At 36.8% G+C, this 24,357-nt stretch overlaps 1 protein-coding gene across 1 annotated transcript in view; it reads right to left on the bottom strand.

Moving 5' to 3' along the window:
• PTPRD (protein tyrosine phosphatase receptor type D) overlaps nt 1-24,357 on the bottom strand; it is a 322,903-nt gene that overhangs the window by 68,388 nt on the left and 230,158 nt on the right. The window contains exon 27 of the mRNA XM_065879889.1: nt 3,190-3,313. Within this exon, the coding sequence (XP_065735961.1) occupies nt 3,190-3,313 (124 nt within the window). The remainder of the gene's footprint in view (nt 1-3,189; nt 3,314-24,357) is intronic.

Here is a 24,357-nt window from a genome sequence, read left to right as displayed (position 1 = left end):
AACGATTTTAAAAAGTTCCATGTCAACATGACTTTTAAAGTGAAATGTTAATTATAATCCTACTAATAGAAATGTAGTACTGGCAGCAGTGAAGAGTAATTCTATTTTACAAACAAAACCAAACAAAACTTTTTTTTATCTAGGACTGTAATAGTTAGATTGAATTTTTGATAGTTACAAGGCAGTACAATTAATAATCTACCACTAATTGATATTCCTGAGTTTATAAGAAGTTGAAGATATATAAAAAGATATTTGCGCTAAGTAGATCACCTGTGAGGGACAGATGTAATGTTCTGCAATTGTAGGACTCTGATGCTTTTGGGTCACTGATGATTCCCCCTTTCGTGTCACTGCCTCAGAAAAGTTAGGCCATAAAGAGGGAAATGAAATATTTAATGTGAAGTTCGTGTTATCCATGATACCAAATGATAAACTGGACTTTTTAGGTAAAAAGGCAAGGCTGGGTGTTCGGATCCATGCTAAGCTACTTAGTTACAGTCACGTCCTGTATCAGTAGGAAAGCAGTGTGAGTGATGTGGGCCTATGGAAGCCTGGATTGAGGAATCAGAAGAGCTCAATTCTAATTTAAGCTATATTAATTGTTCACCTTTTACACTGAGACAGTCAGGGCTGATTCTCTGTTTGAGCTCCAGTTTTCTCATCTCTAAACATGGACACCTATCTGTATCAAAATATTTATAGTGTTGCTTCATCAGACTGTTGTGAGTACAGTAAATAAGACAGTTGATATGAAAACTACATAGAGCTAACTCGTATTAGAGAACTCAAAAGTAAAAGACATTAGCGCTGGGGAAATTGATACTCAGAGAAGTCAAGGTTACATTACTTAGTGACAGAGCTGTGACCCAAACTTGCTTTTCATCTTTTGGTTTGTCCATTTCTCTCTTTGTACTTTAATAAAAGTATACTTTCTGGACAACTTTGGCATCTGTAAGATTAAGCATATTATTTTATTCACATATAAATATTAGTTTCCTTTTAGTCTTCTTTGACAACATTTATCTTAAATCATTAAAATAAATCCCATCATCCCTTTTTTTCAGGAATTACTATTCTCTCTTAAGAACTGCTTAAACATGTTGGGATCCCAACAGTAACTGCATTGGTCAAAAATTCAATTGTATTTTCATACTGCTTACTCTCTAATTCAACAATTGTGAGCATTTTGTAATTAGGACTCTCTTGAATTTATTCTGCATTTCCCCCGGCATACATAAAATAATTGTCATTCGGAAACACGTCATGAAGTGTCACTATTTTCAAGGGGTTCAGTAAGCACGTTGGTGCCCATACGCAATTCCTGATTCTTTTAAGTTTTTCCCTTGTCATCTTTCAGTGGAAGTATGTTAAAAGTTTTGCTCTATTAAACCAAGATAAAGACAACAGGAGTCACTGTGGCAACACCCAGTTTTTTCTTTAATGCCATCAGATCACTCTGCAAAGTAATATGAAGAGAGTGATCAGACCACTGAGAGAAGGACGACAACAAAAACGCCCCAAATAAAACATTTAACCACAGTCATGTAAGTTATCACCACGGGTAGAACGTAAAACAAGCACATTACATTTTATAAATTGTGCATGAAGTCACTTAACATTTTAATATACTTTAAAAATCTGGCTCTGTGTTATCAAAGCTCCCTTTATAGGAGAAGCCTCAGTTAGTGCTTCTGTGGTTCCAGTTGCTGGTATTTTTTCTGTGCTTAAGATATAGGATGATTGCTTTTCCCCTTAAATATCTGCTGGCTAGGGCTTAGTCAAAGATAAAATGCTGTTCATGGTTGTAATCTAGATTAAAGCTTTCTGTATAGCCCATAAACTTCAATTAAATGCTTCTAACCTTTTGCATAACACTTAAAATTGAAAAAACTTTTGGTTTCTAGGTCATCTCTAGATTTAGGGTGTATTTGTGGGCACAGAGCTATAAAAAGGCAGGTTTTAGTGTGATTCAACTGCTTTGGCTCTTATACTGTAAAAATAGCATAGGAATGAAATGTACATAGTTTCCAACTATCATAATAAAGGTACAAGGAGGAAGATTCTTTGTCCTTCGACATACTTTACTGTTAAGATGGTGGAAAATAACAGGTTAAGGAAAATAATGACAAAGCGTCCTTCGACATACTTTACTGTTAAGATGGTGGAAAATAACAGGTTAAGGAAAATAATGACAAAGCAGGGAAAAGTACACGGAAGTGGTAGTACCGAATGACCTAATTCTGAGTGGAAACGATGCTACAATACAGCAAAGGCAGAATGACAAGTTCTCTAGCCAAGATCATGCCAACTGGGTTCTCAATTTACATTCACTTATTTTATTTTTATAATTTACCTTGCTTCACTCATGACAAAAAAGATTTCTCTCCTCTATGTGTGACTTGGTTTACTTTCTTATTTACTATGGATATGATTTAAGAGACTTGAGACAAGAAATTGCTACTATAGTTTTTTACATTTTAAGATGGGAGATAGGTAAAATGTAAACCCTATATGCTAATCATCCACATATACCATTTACAGTTTTTAAACAGGACCTCAAAAGAAGCAACTACCTATTTGACACTATCCTGCTTGAACTAGCATTGGGGGAACTCTGATAAAACTGATCAATTTTTTCAATATGGAAAAAAGTTAACTCCTGAACACCTAGCATCTTGAATTGGCTCAAACATGAACTGCATTATGAAATCTTTCATCCAGGGTAGAAGCAAGAAGGTAATGAGGAATGCCCTTGTGTTACATGGAGTCGAGGATATTGTGTGCTCAAGGATTGGTATATTTGTATGAGAAAGAAAAAGTGAGAACAAGCAGCGCCTAAATCTTGTTTTTTTTTTTTTTTGTTTTTTTTTTTGCGTTACGCGGGCCTCTCACTGTTGTGGCCTCTCCCGTTGCGGAGCACAGGCTCCGGATGCGCAGGCCCAGCGGCCATGGCTCACGGGCCCAGCCGCTCTGCGGCGTGTGGGATCTTCCCGGACCAGGGCACGAACCTGCGTCCCCTGCATCGGCAGGCGGACTCTCAGCCACTGCGCCACCAGGGAAGCCCCAGCGCCTAAATCTTAAGTAACTATTTTCATAGATGGCTGAACACCTAGTTAAAACTATATTTTCACGCACATATTTAAACCCATGAAAATAAAGGTATAAATAACATCTGCATTTCCTTACCTTCTATTGCTGAGAGGAGAACTCGGGAATGATCATATGCAATTACATTTGCATATCTGTTCTTTGGTTTGTTTACTTCCAAGTTTGAATGTTCCCATGTGAACTGCTGGCCAGGGTCAATTGACTTTAAAAGAAAAACAGCACACATACATAAAATCAATACTGAATAACATCAGATTATAGGCATTTATCACAAGTAACAAACGATTTAAAAAGGAAATTCTGAAGCTACACTTCATCAAGACGACACTAGCTGTGAAGCTGAACACTAATATAACCAGCATAAGATGAAATGATTAATCATAGGAAAAACCAGTGATAGTCACCAACACTGATTCAAATGGAAAAAAGAAATCAATATAGGTGTTATGTTAATAGTGGAGAGGCAGGTTGTTGTTTTTTTTTTTTAATTTTTCCATTTCCTTCTCTGCTGCTGTAGTTTCCAAGTGATCTTGGTTCAGTATTCCTTCCAGTTCTCTAGTTCTGTGAACATTATTTTATCTCGCTTACCCTTTCCTATGTGGACCTAACCTTGTTCTTTAAGTTGACTGATCATTCACTGGATTCACTAGGCACAGGCTCTTCTTTCTTCACCTGCAGGCTTACATCTTGAGGGCAACTTAAAATTTTGTCTGTTTCTCGGAAACATACTATGACCACTATCACAAGGCAATTTGTACAATTCAAACAGTTAAGAATAACAGTAAAGAAGGGAGGCCAGTTCAATCAAATAATCTTCTTAGAATATTAATTTATAATCTAATGCAGATAGGATCTAATCGCTTCTTAAGTTATCATTATGTGTTATCGTGTTTACAAAGTTTGCTTTTTATTCTTTATTTTAAACTTACTTTTTCTGATTTTTAATGTCTTTCCTGGATGCCTTAGTTCAACCAAAGTTGTTCAATAATCTAAAATAAATATTTCACAGATATAAAATAATATATAAAGTTCTTTGTGGTTAAAGCAGAACAATTATTTTGAGACTGAATTCAGGCTTTGATATAAAACTTTATAAAACTTTGGGGAACTTTTTAATGTCCTGCAATGTTATGGAAATCAAAATACTTTTTCTTTCATCATAGCATACTGACATTTTTTTAAGACATAATTTCATGGTATATGGAAATATGAGTTCAGTAATTATAGAAACATGGTTTTCAATGATCAAAATCAAGTTTTCAGACATAATGATAAATTAGGTTTATATACAGATGAAATTCTTTAAAAAGTAAAAACACTTTGTTATGTTCATAAAATTTTTAAGTTATTTTTGATACTGGATATTTTCCACGCTTTTATGTGGATATGCAGAACTTGAAATTAAAATATATCCAACAGCTGTTACAATATTAAGGATGCACACATTTGTGTTAAAATGGATAGAGTTCAGCACGGCAATAAAACTCACAAGTGTAATGACTCAAGCCTATTAACAGTCATGAATCAGCCTCCAAACAGACAAAAATTCTCGGCAGTACAGATCGCAGCTTCTAATTTACTAAGGACTATAAAACCCTTTTTCCTTTCTTAGCCTATGCTAATCTGTGTATAAACTAGTCAATCATTGAACTGTACTCAGCAAAATAATCATCCACGTCTTAGAGTCTAAAGAATAATGTAATTAGGGGTCTTTCTAGTTTGCTTTTCGGGGGAAGCTCATCACCTCCTCTGCAGAATGTACTCCTCTCCAAGTATGCCATGAGCTAAAGGGAGCTGCAGCATTCGGATGCCTGGGTGGCAGCGCTCAAGTCAACCTTGAGCCTTCTCCACACAAAGCAGCTCCATTCAGTGACCAAGGCTGCCTTAAAAAATTCTCAAATCCGTCCCAGATCTATCATTCCCTCAATCCCAGTCCTTCAGTATCTGATGTCTGATTGGAATCCCTTCTCTAAACTCTCACTCCAATCCATTCTTCATACCCAAGTAGACATTCTAAAGCACAGCCCTGGATAGGTTAGGACCCTGTTTAAGAACTTCCACTGGCTCTGGGTGACCTTCAGCTTAAATTCTGGAGTCCTTAGCCACCATCCTACCTAGACACCATCAGTCGTCTTTGCATCTACAAAGGCCTCAATAAATGGTTTAACAAATGTTTTTTAAATGAATTGAACTGATGAATAACTGTTGCTGAGAAAAGTTCATAAAGAGAAATCATGGAGTTAATTCCTTCTTTTAACATGGGAGTTAGAGAACGGACTATGGAAACTGCAATGTGCAGTGCATTGCTAGTTTACTACTTTAACATTCATTATCATATGGCTTAGTAATTAAGTACGTGATCCTGAAAGTACAACTACCACTGATAATCCACTTTACACTGATGAGCATTACTGAGTACATAAGCTTCCTACACATCATTCTCTAAAATATCCCAAGAAGCTCCTAATCTCACTGATACACAGTCACTCCTTTGGTGGAAGAGCTTACTCCCTCTGATGGCCTTGTTCCTCGGATTACGATCACTCATATGTGTAAATGGCATGCATTTAATTAGACTAATGAAACTGCATCTACCAACTCAAAGACACTGTGAACTCATGTTCATTTCCACTCTTGCCACATATTTGCAGCCGTCTGCATGCTGTATTTGATACCTACATAGAGGAGTTTAAAAACCAGTAATGGAAACATAAGCTTGTATATCACATATGTTAATATGTTTAGGCTTAAAATGTGACCCAAGAGATAAAGACCTGTAGGTAATCGGATCATGATAATAGCTGCCAGGTCATTATGCTTTACATGCAGTATCCTGTTTAATTTTCACAAATGTCATGAGGTAGGTATTGTTGTTTTCTCCATTTCGTAGACAAGGAAACTGAAGTAAAGAAAGACTAATTCAATAAATTTTACTGAGGGACTTCTCTGTGGCAGGCATTTTGGTGGTTAAGTAATTTGCTCATACAGCTAGATTCATACATTTACCCTCAAACCCAGGTTTGGGCGATTTCAAAGCTCACTGATGATTAACAGCTGGTAATTACTAAGCCACGGTGCTACTTCGCTATCCAGAAAGCCATTGCAAAGTGAAGAAGCCCAACCTATGAAACAGACTTCAACATAACTATCCTTTATCCCATCAGTCCAAATGATATTTCTTTCCAACTGATCATCCTGTGTGTATGACCAGGCCACCCAAGATGGCTGTTCTCTTGCTCTCTGTACTTCCCCTGCTCGACCACTGTCTGCTTCACCTACACCCTACTCACAGGACTGACCTTCCTACATACTTGCCCCAGGCCCCAGCTAGTGATGGTTCTACTCTTTAGATCAGAACATCTCCACCTGATAGCTTATCAAAGGGGCGGTGAGGGGCGTGCCCCTCTGCTAGTTTCCCTGGTAACCAACAAAGACAACCTGAAGTCAATTCCCCACTTCAGTGGTAACCTCCCCTCCCCGCGTCACGAAGGCTGCCGCCCTGTTCTGCCCGCTGCTGTCCGCTGTCTGATCTCGGTGGGATGTCGCTCCAGGACCTCGCTTCTGACCTGTAAGCTCCCCCATTTATAAATCCAGTGACGTCTCTGTCGCTGACTCCGGGCTCTTTCTTCAGTCCTGAAGCTGGGCAAGCACAGGCCTGGCAGGCCCACGGGGGTGCAAGCCCAGCCACTGGCGGAGTGGCCAGGAGACCGAGGAAACTCCCGTGAGCGCCGAGATGTCGGGCAGGAAGGACGGGGAATGGCAAGTTGTAGGGGCCGTCCACTGTCAAGTGGGGCCTGAAAGTTACGGCTGTGATCCCGGGGTGGCCGGCCACTCATGTGGGACCCCAAAGCTGTGGGGATGATCCTGAAAGTTGCGGCAGAAGTCCCCGGGGGGGCCGTCCACTAGTATGCGGGGGCCCGGCAGTGGCTGCCTTGATGAATGGGGCCCACCGAGAGAGTTCACAGAACTCTCACAGACACCCCAAGGCCCTTGTGGAGATACTGGCCTCCGTTAGAGTGGGAAAACAGTGGCCGCAGCTCGGGGCTGGCTGTTGGTTTTTGTATTAAGAAAGGCAAAGAGGCTGAGCTGACAGCTGAGGCGAAGGTTAACTTAAATGTTGATTCATGTTCCTCTGAAAGTGAGCCATGTGAATGTGAGTGAATGATATGTATTACTGTCTATCACTGGTATTTGTTTAAAGTGAATTGGCTATTTAGAAACTGAAAGAAAATCCCTGAAAATGTCCAAGATGGGACTCTTTTGACATTCTAAAGCTGTTTTTTTGCATATGCCCTAAGAAGAAGTTAGCTTTCTAGAGGGAATTGGTATTTCTCTTGTGCCTTTGAGATGTAAATGATCTACCTGGGTTCTCAGGAACTTTAATCATCTGGTCTCTGAGAGTGAAGAAAAAATAACAAAGAGGCCTTTTTAAACTCTAGCAGGAAAACTGTGAAATCTCTTCGTTTGTATAGATACATGTCTATGTGTACCTTGGAAATATGTCTCTGCGTCTAAATGGCATGGCCACGATTGGTTTGTGGATGAGCCGTTTAATTGGATTAAGAGAAACTAAGTGCTTATATAAATTCACTGATATCTCTGTGGCTGACTCTGGGCTCCTTCTTCGGTCTTGGAGCTGGGCAAGTACAGGCCTTGTAGGCCTAAGGGGTGCAGCCCAACATTGTCATTCTGGGGCAATTACGTAAGAAATCAAGATTTAAAAATGAGGTTGGCTTCACATGGATGATAAAGCAGATGGGATGCAGCTTGCATTTATACTCGTTTTACAAGGATCAAACAAACATTGATTAAATAATGCTGACTTGTCTTTGTGCAACACATATCCATCCATCTGTATCTATCTGTCTGACTGAGTGTTTAACAACACACAGCATGGGTCATCATTTTGGAGCTTGTCAGAATGCTGAGAGCAGTAAACTCAGTAAGGAAGAATAACTACTGAAAGTAGATGAGGTATAAGAAGATCTTTTAGATAAAAACAAACTGGTTGAGGAAAATCAACTTTCAATTATCCATGTTAATGAGGCAAAGATATCATGGATCAATAAGACCCTAATATTCAAAACCCAATGTTTAGGCTTTTCTTAGTGCTAATGAAGACACTGTTGCTTTGCTTCTTTGTTTTCTGGCTTCTCTTGTTGAGAGCTTTTTTTTTTTTTTTTTCCGGTACGCGGGCCTCTCACCGCTGTGGCCTCTCCCGCCGCGGAGCACAGGCTCCGGACGCGCAGGCCCAGCGGCCACGGCTCACGGGCACAGCCACTCCACGGCATGTGGGATCTTCCCGGACCGGGGCACGAACCCATGTCCCCCGCATCGGCAGGCGGACTCTCAACCACTGCGCCACCAGGGAAGCCCCAGAAGTTGATTTTTAGTTCAACCTTAGAATTTTGGCCAGCCCATCTTCACCATGCATCTTCCTACTGTAAGATTAAGCTGAGTCCACCCCAATATTATTCAAAGCAATTTGAAATAAGCACCCTTTTCCTAGTGGATTCAATCATTTCTTGCTGTTAGTATTTGGTTTTCCTGAGCTTGACTCTCAGATTATCTCCGCTCATCCTTCTGTGTCTGTTTATCCAAACAACATTCAGTTGGGATCTACCTCCTTCTTGTCACTCAATTCAAAGTTCGACCCTCTTGAGCCAGAATCCTAACCAGGTCCTCTTCAGCCTCCCCTGAGAATTTTGCAAGTTGGAAATGAAGTAAAGTAGACTTATTCAACCAAAAGTTGATTAATAGACTTTTTAAGAATTTACATGAAATGTGGATGTTACCTTGTCACAGAATTTATAAACAAGAATGCTATTTCATAATATTAACTTTTGTTTCTCCAATCAACAATGCCCTTGAAGATGTGCCAGATGAACCCTATGTAGTATCTAAAACCTTACCAAGATGCCATACCATTCTGCACAGCCTCCCTACCTGCACACTTGACACATGACACACTCCCCTTTCTCCTCCCAATAGCTTTTGACGGAATCACTCTAATGCTAACGCATCTTCAACTCCCTGGCTTAGCCTTACTGAGAAAAAGTGACAAAATGAAAGGAAGATCCCCCTGTAACTTAAAGAAGAAAGGGAAGGCCCTAGCTAAATACTTGCTAATATCAAGTATTTTGCATTTATGTACTCTTTCACTTGATGGTCTGAAAGTTCTAAGTTTTTCTTTAATCAACTGTAACTTTGCCTTAAAATAGGTATGAAGAAAAAAATAGGTAAGTGGAAATAAAAGCTACGTTTTAAGTTATGGATTTACAATTTTGCCCTGTATTCTTGATAAAAAGCTAGAATTAAAATGTAAGTATTTTATATAACTAACACTTACGTAACATTTAACTTCTCATTTACGTTTCTTTGTGCTTCACATATCTTAAGCCATTTTATCTTCACACAGACCCTGGAATTAGTTACCATTATTATCGTAATTCTGTAGATGAGGAAACTGAGGTGCAGAGAAGTTAAATTACCTTCTGAGTCAGACAGCTACTAGGTAGAGAAGCTAGATTTGGGGCAGAGGTATTCTGTACCCTACACCCCTCCCCTGCCCCCATCTGAGTGACTAGCCACGGTGCTATGCTTCCTGTCTGGCCAAGTTCGAGAAGATCCCTTGACTGTTTCACACATGCCTTTCAGTTGTTCTCCTGAAACACAGTGGGAAAGCTAGGAACAAAAATCTCTATAGTACTTCTGATCTATATTTACAATTCTAAATTCAAAACAAAAAAGCGCTCATGAGTTTGCACATCAGATTACAGTCATTGAGTAAAATTACATCTTGATATGAGAGTGACCTTTTTTGACAAAGCTGAAGCCATCATCTTACAGCAAAGCCCTTTAAATATGGTTTAAAATTTCAACTTCTCTATCCAGAAGAAAAATATTATTCCCATGTGCAAAACACCATACAAGTTGCTCTGTCTTCCTCTTCTCACTCCACCAGTAGAAAACCTCAAAAAATTCCCTTTAGAAACTCATCAAAGAGAAACCACAACAAAGATATATCCTGTTTTTGTGTGTTTTAAAACAACTAACAAGATTTAATTATACAGAAGTAACAGAGCAGCTACTTGACTAACCAACCTATGGGTCAGACTAAGCATCCTTTATACAGAGAATTGAACTTTCATTGACCCTAACCTTCTGAAAAATACTATCTTTCCACATAGTTCCCCATCAGTAGGCCCATTTGGTCCTCAGTGTGGTTTGCCCCTAGATATTCTCAAGTCCTTTCTGAGGTTTAGAAGAGCAATCTGCCATTGACTGTATATTTCTGAAATGAAGGCTTTTTAATCTTACTTTTTAATATTCTTTTTTGGCATGATTTTCTGTTTTAACTTGAAGTAAAGTTGATTTACAGTGTTTCAGGTATACATCAAAGTGATTCAGTTATATATATGTATATTCTTTTCCAGATTCAGTTTGTTTTCTATGTCTGTGAGTCTGTTTCTTTTGTAAAGAAGTTCATCAGTATCATATTTTAGATTCCACATATAAGTGATATCATATGATATTTGTCTCTGTCTGACTTACTTCATTTAGTATGGTAACTGCTAGGTCCATCCATGTTGCTGCAAATGGCATTATTTCATTCTTCTTTTTTTTTTTAATGGCTGAGTAGTATTCCATTGTATATACGTACCATATCTTCTTTATCCATTCATCTGTTGATGAACATTTAGGTTGCTTCCATGTCTTGGCTATTGTAAATAGTGCCGCTATGAACACTGGGGTGCATGTGTCTTTTCAAATTAGAGTTTTCTCCAGATATATGCCCAGGAGTGGGATTGCTGGATCATATGGCAATTCTAGTTTTAGTTTTTTTAGAAACCTCTCTACTGTTTTCCATAGTGGCTGTACCAATTTACATTCTCATCAACAGTCTAGGAGGGTTCCCTTTTCTCCACACCCTATCCAGCATTTATTATTTGTAAACTTTTTAAATGATGCCCATCCTGACGGGTGGGAGGTGATACCTCATTGTAGTTTTGATTTGTATTTCTCTAATAACTAGTGATGTTGAGCATCTTTTCACATTGGCGATCTGTATCTCTTCTTTGGAGAAATGTCTATTTAGGTCTTCTGCCCATTTTTCAATTTGGTTGTTTGGTTTTTTGTTACGGAGTTGTATGAACTGTTTGTATATTTTGGAAATTAAGTCCTTGTTGTTTGCATCATTTCCAAATACTTTCTCCCAGTCCACAGGTTGTCTTTGCATTTTGTTTATGGTTTCCTTTGCTGGGCAGAAGCTTATAAGTTTGATTAGTTTGCTTATTTTTGCTTTTATTTTTATTACTTTGGGAGACTGACCTAAGAAAACATTGCTAAGATTTATGTCAGAATGTTTTGGTTGTGTTCTCTTCTAGGAGTTTTATGATGTCATGTCTTATATTTAAGTTTTTAAGCGATTTTGAGTTTATTTTTGTGTATGATGTGAGGGTGTGTTCTAACTTCACTGATTTACATGCAGCTGTCTAGCTTTCCCAACAACACTTGCTAAAGAGACTCTAAAGAGACTCACTTTCCCCCACTGTTTGTTCTTGCCTTCTTTGCTGAAATTTAATTGACCGTAGGTGTGTAGGTTTATTTCTGGGCTCGCCATTCTGTTTCATTGATCCGCCTGGGTGTTTTTGTGCCAATACCACTATATTTGATTAGTGTAGCTTTGTAGTATTGTCTGAAACCTGAGAGGATTATTCCTCCAGCTTTGTTCTTTTCCCTCAAAATTGCTTTGGCAATTTAGGGTCTTTTATGGTTCCGTATAAATTTTAGAATTATTTGTTTGAGTTCTGTGAAAAATGTCATGGGTAATTTGATAGGGATCACATTAAATCTGTAGATTGCTTTGGGTAGTATGGCCATTATAACAATATTAATTCTTCCAAACCAAGAGCCATGGGATATCGTTCCATTTCTTTGAATGAATGAATCATCTTTAATTTATCAGTGTTTTATAGTTCTCAGTCTTTAACCTCCTTGGTCAGGTTTATTCCTAAGTATTTTATTTTTTGATGTGATTGTAAAAGGGGTTGTTTTTTACCTTCCCTTTCTGATATTTCATCATTAGTGTAAAGAAATGCAACTGATTTCTGTGTTAATCTTGTATCCTGCTACCTTGCTGAATCCGTTTCAATTCTAGTAGTTTTTGTGTGGAGTCTTCAGGGTTTTCTACATACAGTATCCTGTCATCTGCATATAATGACAATTTTACTTCCTCCCTTCCCATTTGGATATATATTATTTCTTTATTTTTGTCTGATTGCTGTGGCTAGAACTCCCAATACTATGTTGAATAGAAATGGTGATAGTGGGCATCCTTGTCTTATTCTGGATTTTAGCAGGAAAGCTTTCAGCTTTTCACTGTTGAGTATTATGTTGGCTGTGGGTTTGTCATAAATAGCTTTATTATGTTGAAATATGTTCCCTCCATACCCACTTTTGTGAGAATTTAATTTTGAATGGATGTTGAATTTTATCAAATGCTTTATTCTGCGTCTATTGAGATGATAATGTGGTTTGTCTTTTCTTTAATTGATATGGTGTACCCCACTGATGGATTTGCGTATGTTGAATCATCCTTGTGACCCTGGGATGAATCCAGCTTGACCATGGTGTATGATCTTTTTTGTGTGTTGTTCCATCCAGTTTGCTAATGTTTTGTTGAGAATTTTTGGATCTATATTCTTCAAAGATATTGGCCTGTAACTTTATCTTTTGGTAGTGCCTTTGTCTGGTTTTGGTATCGGGGTGACCTTTAGAATGACTTTGTGAGTGTCCCCTCCTCTTCAGTCTTTTGGAAGACTTTGAGAAGGATCAAAGGTTCTTCTTTGTTTGTTGAGTAGAATTCCACATCTGGTTCTGGACTTTTGTTCGCAGAGAGTTTTTTAAATTACAGATTCTATTTCACTTCTAGTGATTTGTCTGTTCAAACTATCTATTTCTTCTTGATTCAGTTTTGGTGGGCTGCATGTTTCTAGAAACTTGTCCATTTCTTCTACGTTGTCCAATTGGTTGGTATATAATTGCTCATAGTGTTTGCTTATTTTTTTGTGTGTTTCTGTGTTATTCCTTGTTATTTCTCCTCTTTCATTTCTTATTTTTGTTTATTTGGTTCCTCCCTCTTTTCTTCTTGGTGAGCTTGGCCAGAGGTTTGTCGATTTTCTTTACACTTTCAAATAATTAGCTCTTTATTTTATTGTTTTTTCCTATCTTTTTAATCTCTTTTATTTTCTCTCTGATCTGTATTATTTCCTTCCTTCTGCTGACTTTAGGTTGTTTGCTCTTCTTTTTCTAATTTTTTTGGTGGTACATTAGGTTGTTTGAGATTTTTCTTGGTTTTTTTGGGGGGGGAAGACCTGTATCAGTATGAACTTCCTTCTGAGGACTGCTTTTGCTGCATCCCATAGATTTTGTATGGTTGTGTTTTCATTGTCATTTGTCTTAAAGCATTTTTTAATTTCCTCTTTTTCATCATTGACCCATTTTTTTAAATTAGCATATTGTTCAGTCTCCACGTAATCATTGTTTTCTCATTTCTTTTTCTGTGGTTGATTTCTAGTGTCATGCCATTGTGGTCAGAAAAGATGTGTGAAATAATTTCTGTCATCTTAAATTTATTGAGGCTTATTTTGTGCCCTAGTATTTGGTCTATCCTAGAGAATGTTCCATGTGCACTTGAAAAAAATGTGTATTCTGGTTTTTTTGTATGCAATGTCCTGAAAATATCAATTATGTCTAATTGTTCTATTATGTCATTTAAGGTCTCTGTTGCCTTACTGATTTTCTGTCTGGATGATATATCCATTGATGTAATGGGGTGTTAAAGTCTCCTAGTATTACTGTATTCCTGTCAATTTCTCCCTCTATTTATATTAGTATTTGTTTCATCTATTTAGGTGCTCCTGTATTGGGTGCTTATATGTTAATGAATGTAACATCCTCTTCTTGTATTGATCCTGTTATCAATATATAGTGCCCTTCTTTATCTTTTTTTATGGGCCTCGTTTTAAAGTCTGTTTTGTCTGATAGGAGTATTGCTACCTCCACTTTCTTGTCATTTCCAATTGCGTAAAATACCTTTTTCCATCCCCTCACTTTCAATCTATCTGTGTTCTTTGCCCTAAAGTGGGTATCTTACAGGCAGTATATTGTAGGCTCTTGTTTTATTATCCAGTATGCCACTCTGTCTTTTGATTGGAGCATTTAGCCCACTGACATTTAAGGTGATTATCGATAGATATGTATTTACTGCCATTTAAAACCTTGTTTTCCAGTTGGTTTATATTTCTTCCTTGTTCTTTCTGTCTTTCCTTTTGTGGTTAGATGGTTTTCTTTTTGTTATGCTTGTGTTCTCTTCTCTTTGGTTTTTGTGAATTTATTGTCTGTTTATCATTTGTGGTTGCTGTGGTTTTTCAAGTATGTTTATTATATCTACTTGCTTTAGACTGGTAGTCATATAGGCTCAAACACATTCTAAAAAAAAAGATCAACATTTTCTTACTCCTTTCTCCCATGTTTTATGATTTTGATGTCCTCTTTTACATCGTCATATTTACCCTTTTGCTGTTCATTGTAGTTATTATCGCGTTCACAACATTTTTTTTTTTTAGTTCTGTGTACTGGCTTTTTAAAAAATGATTTACTTTCCGATTGTTATTTTCTCTTTCCTATAGATTCTTGCTTTTCTATTTAGAGAAGACCTTTCAATGTTTCTTTTAGGATAGGTTTAGTACTGCTGTATTCTTTTAGTTTTTGATTGACTGAGAATTTCTTTCTCTCTCCTTCTATTCTAAGTGATAATCTTGCTGGGTAGAGTATCCTGGGTTGCAGGTTTTTCCCTTTCAGGACTTTGAATATATCTTGCCACTCCCTTCTGGCCTGCAGTGTTTCTGTAGAGAAATCAGCCAGTAACCTAATGGGGGTTCCCTTGTAATTAATTCTGTTTTTCTCTTGCTGCCTTTAGAATCCTTTCTTTAACCTTAGCCATTTTACCTTTAATATATCTTGGTATAAGTCTGTTTGGCTTCATCTTGTTTGGGACCTTCTGTGCTTCCTGTGCCTGGATATCTGTTTCCTTATTTAGGTTTGGGACGTTTTCAGTCATAATTTCTTCAAATGCATTTTTGATCTCCATTCTCTTCTATTTCTGGGATCCCTCTTATGCATAGATTCACATGCTTAACATTACTCCATAGGTCTTATATATTGCTTTTTTTTTTTTTCATTTTTCTGTCTGCTCTTTTTGTGTGACTTCCATTATTCTATCTTCCAGATCACTTATTCATTCTGAATTATTTAGTTTGCTATTTATTGCCTTTAGCTTGGCCTTTGACTTGGTAAGTGAGTTTTATAGTTGGCTCCTCTCTATAATTTCTAGTTCCCATTCTGATCCACCCTCCCTGCCCCCCGCTTTTTCTTGTGTTCTACCTGGTTATGTGGTGATCGTTCTTGTACCTTTAGTTGTATGAGATCTTCTGCTAGTGTTCTGTAGATATTCTGTGAGAATTGTAGATCTATTTTTGATGTATGTATGGTAGGAGATGAGCTCCATATCCTTTTATTCTGCCTTCTTGATCTCCCCCGATTTCAATTTTCTTAAAATTACCAAGGCTTGTTTTTGTGGCCTACCGTGTGGTCTATCCTGGAGAATGGTCCATGTGCATTTGAAAAGGATGTGTATTCTGCTGCTATAGCGTGGAATGCTCTATAAATGTCAATTACGTCCATTTGGTCTAATGTGTTATTTAATGCCTGTGTTTCCTTATTGATTTTCTGCCTGAAAGATCTGTCCCACTGATGTGAGTGGGGTGTTAAAGTCCCCTACTATTATTATGTTACTGCTGATTTCTCCTTTTATGGCTTTTAATATTTACCTTATATATTGAGGTGCTCCTATGTTGGGTGCATATATTTTTACAATTGTTATATCTTCTTGGATTGAGCCCTTGATCATTATGTAGTGTCCTTCTTTGTCTCCTGTAACAGTTTTTAAGTCTATTTTGTCATGTATAAGCTTTGCTACTCCAGCTTTCTTTTGATTTCTATTTGCATGGAATATCTTTTTCTGTCCCCTCACTTTCAGTCTATATGTCTCTCTAGATCTGACGTGAGTCTCTTGGAAGCAGAATATATATGGGTCTTGTTTTTGTATCCATTCAGCCAGTCTGTGTGTTTTGGATGCAGCATTTAGTCCATTTACATTTAAGGTAATTATCTGATATGTATGTTCTTACTGTCTTTTGGTTGTTTGGGATTTTTTTCTTTTCTTTTGTTCTCTTGTGATTTGATGACTATCTTTAGTGTTAGGTTTGGATTCCTTTTTCTTTTCTGTGTGTATATCTATTATAGATTTTTGGTTTGCTGTTACCATACACACACACACACACACACACACACACACACACACACACACACACGCAATTATTTTATATTGCTGATCTCTTAATTTCAAATGCATTTTAAATAGCCTGCTTTTGTACTCTCTTCCTCTCATGATTACTGTTTTTGATATCATATTTTACATCTAATTGTTTTGTGTGTGGATTATTTCCTACCTTTACAGTGTTTTTGCCTTTATTGGCGAGTATTTTTCTTCTACAGTTTTCTTATTGCTAGTTGTGGCCTCTCCTTTTTTGCCTAGAGAAGTTCCTTTAACATTTCCTGTAAAGTTGGTTTGGTGGTGCTGAATTCTTTTAGCTTTTGCTTGTCTGTAAAGCTTTTGATTTCTCCATCAAATCTGAATGAGAGCCTTGCTAGGTAGAGTATTCTCAGTTGTAGGTTTTTCCCTTTCATCACTTTAAATGTATCCTGCCACTTATGAAACCTTTTAAAATTCTCATTCATTCATATTCTCTCTCCCCATTTGAAAATGGTAAATTAATATGTATCCGTTTGAAAAAGACCAGTGTTTGCTTAGTTGGGAAGGGCTATATTTTGCACAATTAGCAGAGGCCTGCAAAAGACATAATGAGTACTTGCATCAAAGAGAACAGCATGAGTTCAGTTGAATCCAATGATACTTGAAAAGCTGAAATGTGAGGAAGGGGTGGAAAGTATGGTGATGGGGTGGAAAGCAAAGTCTGGGAATCAGAACTCAGGGTACTTGCTTTCCTTTTGCCCCTGGTTAGCTTTGGCAGGTCACATACTTGGGTCTGTTTGCTCTGTGTTCCTTTTTTCAATTACTGTCATCCAGGCATCAGGTTTGTGCCTTTATTTTCTCTTTACCCAATTAGTTAACAAAACTTCCTATGTCTTTCCCTATAAAGTACCTCTGATCTAGGCCACCATTAGAGTCTGAAGGACTGAAATAGGGACTTTTCAAGGCTCTCAGTGTTAACTAATGAATGGATGTGGGAATTCCCCACCTTTAAGAGAAAAAGGATGTATAATTTATAAACATACCACACTCATTGAAGGCATCAGAAAGTGTTTCGATCAGGTATTTTTTGTACATAGCTAAATTTTCTTCTTTAAATAAGTGATAAAATTGCATCAAGTTTAAATGTTGCCTAAAGATTTGAAATGAAATTCTGATTATAACTTATTATGTAACAAATACTTATAGAAAATGCCCTCAATAATGTCTTTATTTACATTATTAGAATTGATATGTAGAGAAGCAGAAAGGACAAACTATACTCACAGTAAGCCATTCAGCCATATTAGGTGAGAAAATATTTCAGGCTGCCCTTTGACAGACATTTTTATATCTTGGCACTAAGGATGAGTCAGTTTATTTCTTGAGGATTTACACCTACATGCACATTTAACACACCCTAATTTACTATGGATTCAAAATGACAAAAACAGCAACAACAACACACTACTGGATTCCTTTTCAACTCAGTAGGACAAAGCTATGTGGTCTCTACTATGCAGATAAGCTATTTTACTTGATATATGTGACTCTGGAAGATTATTTTTTGAGTGCCCCTTTCAAATAAGGGTTCAAAAAAGAAGGTACAGTTTTAAGATCTAAAGAATTGAAGGCCCAAATTTTAAAAATTATACTCAAATTTTTAATGTGCTCCAACATTTCCCTGGATATAACTCAATGCAGAAAAGAAGAGAGACATTTATTCCTAGTTCCCAAAAGCAATGCTCTAGAGGGATGGTGGTGGTGATACCTTTTAATCCAAATGTTTTAGGTTTTAGCTGTGTATTGCCTGCTTCAAATTAAAGTGAATAATAAAAAAGGGATGGACAAAATTATAGTTGATCTTATAGACTAGAGCTTCATGGAGAATCATTTTATAAATATAATTCACAGACTAGGATTTCTAATGCTATTTGGAAAAGCAAAAGGAATTAAGAATTTTCTAGACAGTTTGGGGCAAGAAAATGTTATTAGGAATTTATTAACTGCTCTGATTAAAGAGATAAAGTTGATTGAATTGGTAGAAAGTAATTACAATGTTTATGAAGAGAACTGTCTACAGGTAACAAACAAAATTATTAAATGCAATTGATGTTCAGCATTTAACTTAAAAATTCACAGTGGTACCCTTTCTTTTCCATGAATAAAAGGGCACTGTTTTTTGGTACTGAATTAACAAGATGAATGTGTTTATTCCTCACCATTCTTTGTAGATGTTGGCACATCTGTTTAGACTCAAAAGTAATAAGTGAAATAAAATGTTTAAGACAACTTATACAAAATTATCACTAAAAGAAATTATAGATGCTTCCACCCACTGAATTAATTATGAAGACGTGTTGGAGTTGCGGGGGGGGGGGGCTTATATCCTAGTTTACACCTGCTGTCCCAGTTTAATTATTAATAGGACCATCTTTCACTCTCATAGTGGCCCACTTTGGGGAATAAATTATAAGGTTAGAGCAGGCTCTAACTTCTTCATATCCACATCTATATCTTGGGGTCTTGGTTAGCTTCATGATATAGTGTCATAACCATCAGAGCCAGGGGAATACATATATATGGAAAGAGAATAAGAGACAGACAGACAGACAGATGGCAGGTTCTACTTACTAAGTTCACATACAAACTCTATCACATGGGGTGAGTGGGGAAAAGTAAAGACAGCAATTTCTTCAGAACAACACCTATTCCACTTATCTACTCTGCTGATGTAAGAGTGGGACATAAAAACCAGAATGAGAGAAGCTGGCTGGTCTGACCCAGTGATTCACCTTTGTTGAGCTTTCCTATGGAACAGCACAGAAGATAGAAAAAAAGAGAACATGTGATTCTTGATACACATTTACCCTGCTCTCTACTAATCCAGCAATTTAGCCTACTCAGATTATACATAACTTTTCCTTCTGGGGCAGGGTGGTAGATGGGAGGAATGTGATGGTACATAAACTGGCTGGATGTGTATTCACTTGTGAAGGAAAAGAACGAAGTTAAGGAACTGACCTTATATACTCATCATTCCATATAAATTGTTAAGCTTTTGTGTCTAACATACTGCATAATATTTTAAATTATTATTGTAAAATAGGTATAATTAGCTACAATTTCTTCCTTACTTTTTTTAATGCTCTGTAAATGGAACCATAGGTTTATTCTGTTGCTTGAGTAGTACACAATTACACCATCACATATGGCTTCAAATATAATATGCTCTAAAGTATTAGAACATATATTAAAATATTTTTCAAAAAAATCTGCATTAACATACTTAAAGAAATTCTATGTCAATCAGGGATAGAGAAAGTAAGTCATAGACACATAGAAAATAGAGGATCAGAGAGGATGATGACCATGATTTGGTCCTCTCAGAAAGATGGTAGCATCCAGTCATCACAGCTGTATGACATAGCCACTAAGATCACATAACTAATGAAAGTGAGGTCCCCATAAATCAGTTACCACTCAGAAGTTTATAAAACTAGGGACCAGGTTCTGAAGTAGAGTGACCTTATCAAAAGGTACTTTCAGGGCTTCCCTGGTGGCGCAGTGGTTGAGAATCCGCCTGCTGATGCAGGAGACACAGGTTCGTGCCCCGGTCCGGGAAGATCCCACATGCCGCGGAGCGGCTGGGCCCTGAGCCATGGCCGCTGAGCCTGCGCGCGTCCGGAGCCTGTGCTCCGCAATAGGAGAGGCCACAACAGTGAGAGGCCCGCGTACCGCAAAAAAAGAAAAAAAAAAAAGGTACTTTCATGGTACCTTTTGGTACCTGGAGGCTTAGTTTGGGATCACTTTGTCTTCCCCAGCTGACTCCCATTCATCTCACTGTGCTCATTCTTCAAACTAAGCTGGTCACTGATTCATCATCTCCTAGGGTTAGACTTCAGACATACCGTCAGGCACTAAACTTTGCCTAAATGCCTTGAAAGTGAAAAACGTGTTTGTCTACTAGACAAATGCATAGGACAGTCATTGTAGAATCATTTACAATAATGAAAAAAATAGGAAATTTGATATAATAGACTGTTCAATTACTTATAGTATTTAAAAAGGTATGAAACTATTGAAATTGTTCTATATTTACTGACATAAAGATGTCCACTTTTACTGTTAAGTTAAAAAAACTATAAAACAGTACTATTATTAAAATATATATTTATATACACATACTGCAGATATAGATATAGATACAAAAATCAATATAAAAACCTAGAATGTTATACATCTTATCTTGGGATGTGGGGATTGATAATGTTAAATTAATTAAACAGGGAGGCCATTAGATTGAGGTGGCTCTAATGCAATGGCAGTCTACGTTAGCAAACCAAAATCTAAGCCTCTAAATGCTTCAAGGTTACAAAAGCAAAATGCTAAGGACAACCAATCACACACAGCCAACTAGGCTTTAAACTATAGCCAATCAGTAATTTCCTTACTTTGCTTCCACTTTCCCTACATGTCTCTCCCCAGCTGCTGTCGGCAGAGTGTTCCTAACCACTTTGGGTTTGGTGCTGCCCTATTTGAATAAACTTTTGCTCAAGCAAACTCTTCATAATTTTAACTATATCTCAGTTTATCATTTAACAATAATTATTTTAATATTTTATGTTATCGTGTTCTTGAATTTTTCATTTTGTAAACATTGTACTATGTCCAAAATGGGAGGAAAAGGGGGTTGAAGGACACTCTTCCCAACTGCGCATTTGACTTCCTCTTATGGTTAGAGGCAAAGCAGGCAGATTATAGGACTCAACACTCTGGAGGGTATTTTGAGAAATCCATGTCAAGTTTTTCAACTGGCTTCTATGGCCATCTGTGGAGATAAAGCTCAGTGTAGATTTATGAACAAGAAAAAACACTGAAACGGCCAACACAAGACTCGATTATCTCCCTCTAACCTCATCGAAGAGTGGTACTGAGAAATAATCAGGTTAAAGTATTTATGATTTTGATGATGATGATGGTAGCATCATCATTATGCACTGAATCTCACATAATTCTTAAAACAAATTTAGGTAGATACTGTTATGTCTGTGTTATGAATAAAGAAATGGAGGCTTAAAGGTGTTAAGACACTTTCCATCCCCCTGGTAGTCCGTAAAGAACTGGAGCTGGGATGTGAATCAGTTTCCTGACTTTGAAGTCTGCGCTCTTAACTACTACACTCTAATGCATATATATAAATTACGACTTTAAATTTACTATCATGAAGTTGAGTTGCTTATTTCAAAACTGTGGATATTAAAGAAAATAGATTAAACACCGGATATATCTTTCGCTCTGGTTTAACGATACATAATTCCCACAGTACTTTTCACTTCCAAATTTTTCTGAACGTGGAAAAAGAAGCTATAGCTTTCTGTATAATTTGATTTTCACACAATTCTTATCAAATTTAAAAGAAGTCTTAAATCTTTACCCTATATAGTTAAGAACATATAGACAAAGGGTTTCAATTTCCACCCTCTCAACCATGTCCCTTCTCCCTCTGTCTCCTCCTCTCCCTCACATACACTGCCCCCCTCCCCTGACAAACACACACACACACACCCCCCATAAATTCTGCAGGAAAGAGAGAACGCTGATATACTTTCATTCCTTGGAACTGAATAGCCATAATGGAGCAAAGGATAGAATAGTATTGGCAGAGACCTGAGAGTGATGAGAGACCAATAACTCATGAATAACAAGTCTGCATTAATAGTTTTAATGACTATTCTAATGGTTTAATAGATGGCACTTTAACAGGATATCTAGTATAATCCTTCCGTAAGCTTGTCTTCAATAAATCTGTCATTACAAAGAACTGGGTTGCGCTACCACGTAACCATAGTTTACTGGATCTGGACACAAAAACATTATGGCAGTTGTCATCCTATATGACCATCCTCATCTCAAGTATTCTGTTAACTACTGTGAGAGAGACAACTCCATGCTCAAAATATAGGTTGTCAGTAAAAGAGGCATATTTATACTAAGGGGATGCAGTGGACATTAAACAAAACAGGATAGAAAGCTCACAATTATGTGTGTGAAGACAAAAGTAGAAACAATAACTGTAATCCAAACACATAGGTGTGTGAACATTGACACTCTAAAGACTAGCTGGAGTTCTTTTTGAAATGGCTTATTGAATTCTTAGGATGATTAGTTTTTGAATGCCTATAGCACCGTTTCTACATTTGTCTCATATTATCTTACACTGTCTTGTTTCCTGTACTGACTTAAAGTACTTTAGAGTCAAGGGTTGCCATGTTGTGTTCCTCAGTGTGCGTGCCACCTCAATAAAAATGTTGAATTGGTTAAAATCTGTCCTGGTGAATGGCCCCAAATTCCAGCCCTTGGCTCCATTTTCCTCTGTCTTTGTCAGAGGTTCTCAATTCTGACCTCTTTAATATTGGAATACTTCTTGTCTGGAGAGAACTTCTGTTATCATTTCTGCTTTCTGTTTTTGTTTTTAATCCTACCTTTCTTGCAAGTTGCAGCTTAAATCCCATGCTTCTAATCCCTGCGTGCCTGGAGATCTCTCCCATGTACTTTCACATGCACCGTCACCATACATTACACTGTGGCCCATTCGTTTGACAATTAGTTACGTTTAGCCTTGCTTCTTTTAAAATTGTTTAAATTCATTATTATAAATTACCTTTCCATGTAATAATTCCTTAGTTCTCCAACTCCTCTATAAGTTCCCGAGTGAAATATAATTTACTATTTATCTTTGTAGTCTATAAAATGGATAGCCCAGGACAGGTGCAAGTAAAATATATTGATATAATTTTAACAATTTTAGATTTTTGTCTCTATTGCTGTGAAAGTCTTTTGAAATTGGGAAACTCAGTTCTTTTGTAATTACACTTTCATCCTGATTTATAATGCTGAGTCTTAAAAAGATATGCAAAGATTTTGAACCTGAAAGTAACAGGCTGATGCCTTCTTCAGATTATCTTCCCCATCAAAGCTGAAAGCTGTAAATCCATTGACCTTACAGCAATCTATATTGATTATCAAGACTAGTGAAAATAACCCATTGGATAAGCTATGGTTCATAAAATTGCACAATTTAAACAAGGCCCATGGTACGTTAGAGGAATAAAAATATCCCTTTTCCTATCCAATGTTGGAAAAAGTTGAATAGATATACCCTTTCTAGGGGATAGATATACGTCTATTTGGAAGTAATATTGTAAAAACAACTCCATTTTTTCAAAATTGAAAGTATTATCAATCAAGCTATTCAATAAATGTAAACATAGCTTTATTCTTGAAAAGAAAAATAATTATATATGTTTATTTAAAATGTCTATTGTTTATTAAGAAAAAATATTATAGACTCTGCTTTTTATTACACAGCATAAATCTTATTTACTCCAATTTGAGGATTTGCTTTGATAATTTAACAAGATAGCAAACAAAATACAAAGAGCCTAAACAATCTTATAAATAGCAATAAGGGTAAAGTAACAAACATAAAGGATGTTTTCTAATAGATATACCCTCTTTTACAATACAGATATTTAAAATACAAGTAGGTTTTATAATAAGGGAAGTAAAAAGAAATTTATATGATACTTTAGTATCTCATACTACTTCCTGGAGGTATGTATTTCATCTCTTTAAGGAATTTTGGTTAAAATGATAACGAAACACTATGTTTGATAATTGTTCCTATTGCTTAAAGAAACATTAAAAATTCTGTCACAGAAACATAATAAAGAACAAATTCTGTTCCTTAATCTTATTTAAACAGATTCAAGTAACAGAATATGAGAAAAAGAAATATGTTTTCTCTAAAACGGGTCCACAAACCTAAAAGTTTAAAGGATTTATTTTTCAGCCCAAGGAATTAGCAA

This window comes from Phocoena phocoena, chromosome 6 (genome assembly GCF_963924675.1).
Source record: "Phocoena phocoena chromosome 6, mPhoPho1.1, whole genome shotgun sequence".
In the NCBI taxonomy this organism is placed as follows: domain Eukaryota; kingdom Metazoa; phylum Chordata; class Mammalia; order Artiodactyla; family Phocoenidae; genus Phocoena; species Phocoena phocoena.
Note: the sequence above shows the minus strand (reverse complement) of the source record. Positions and strands in the feature narration are given on the sequence as shown.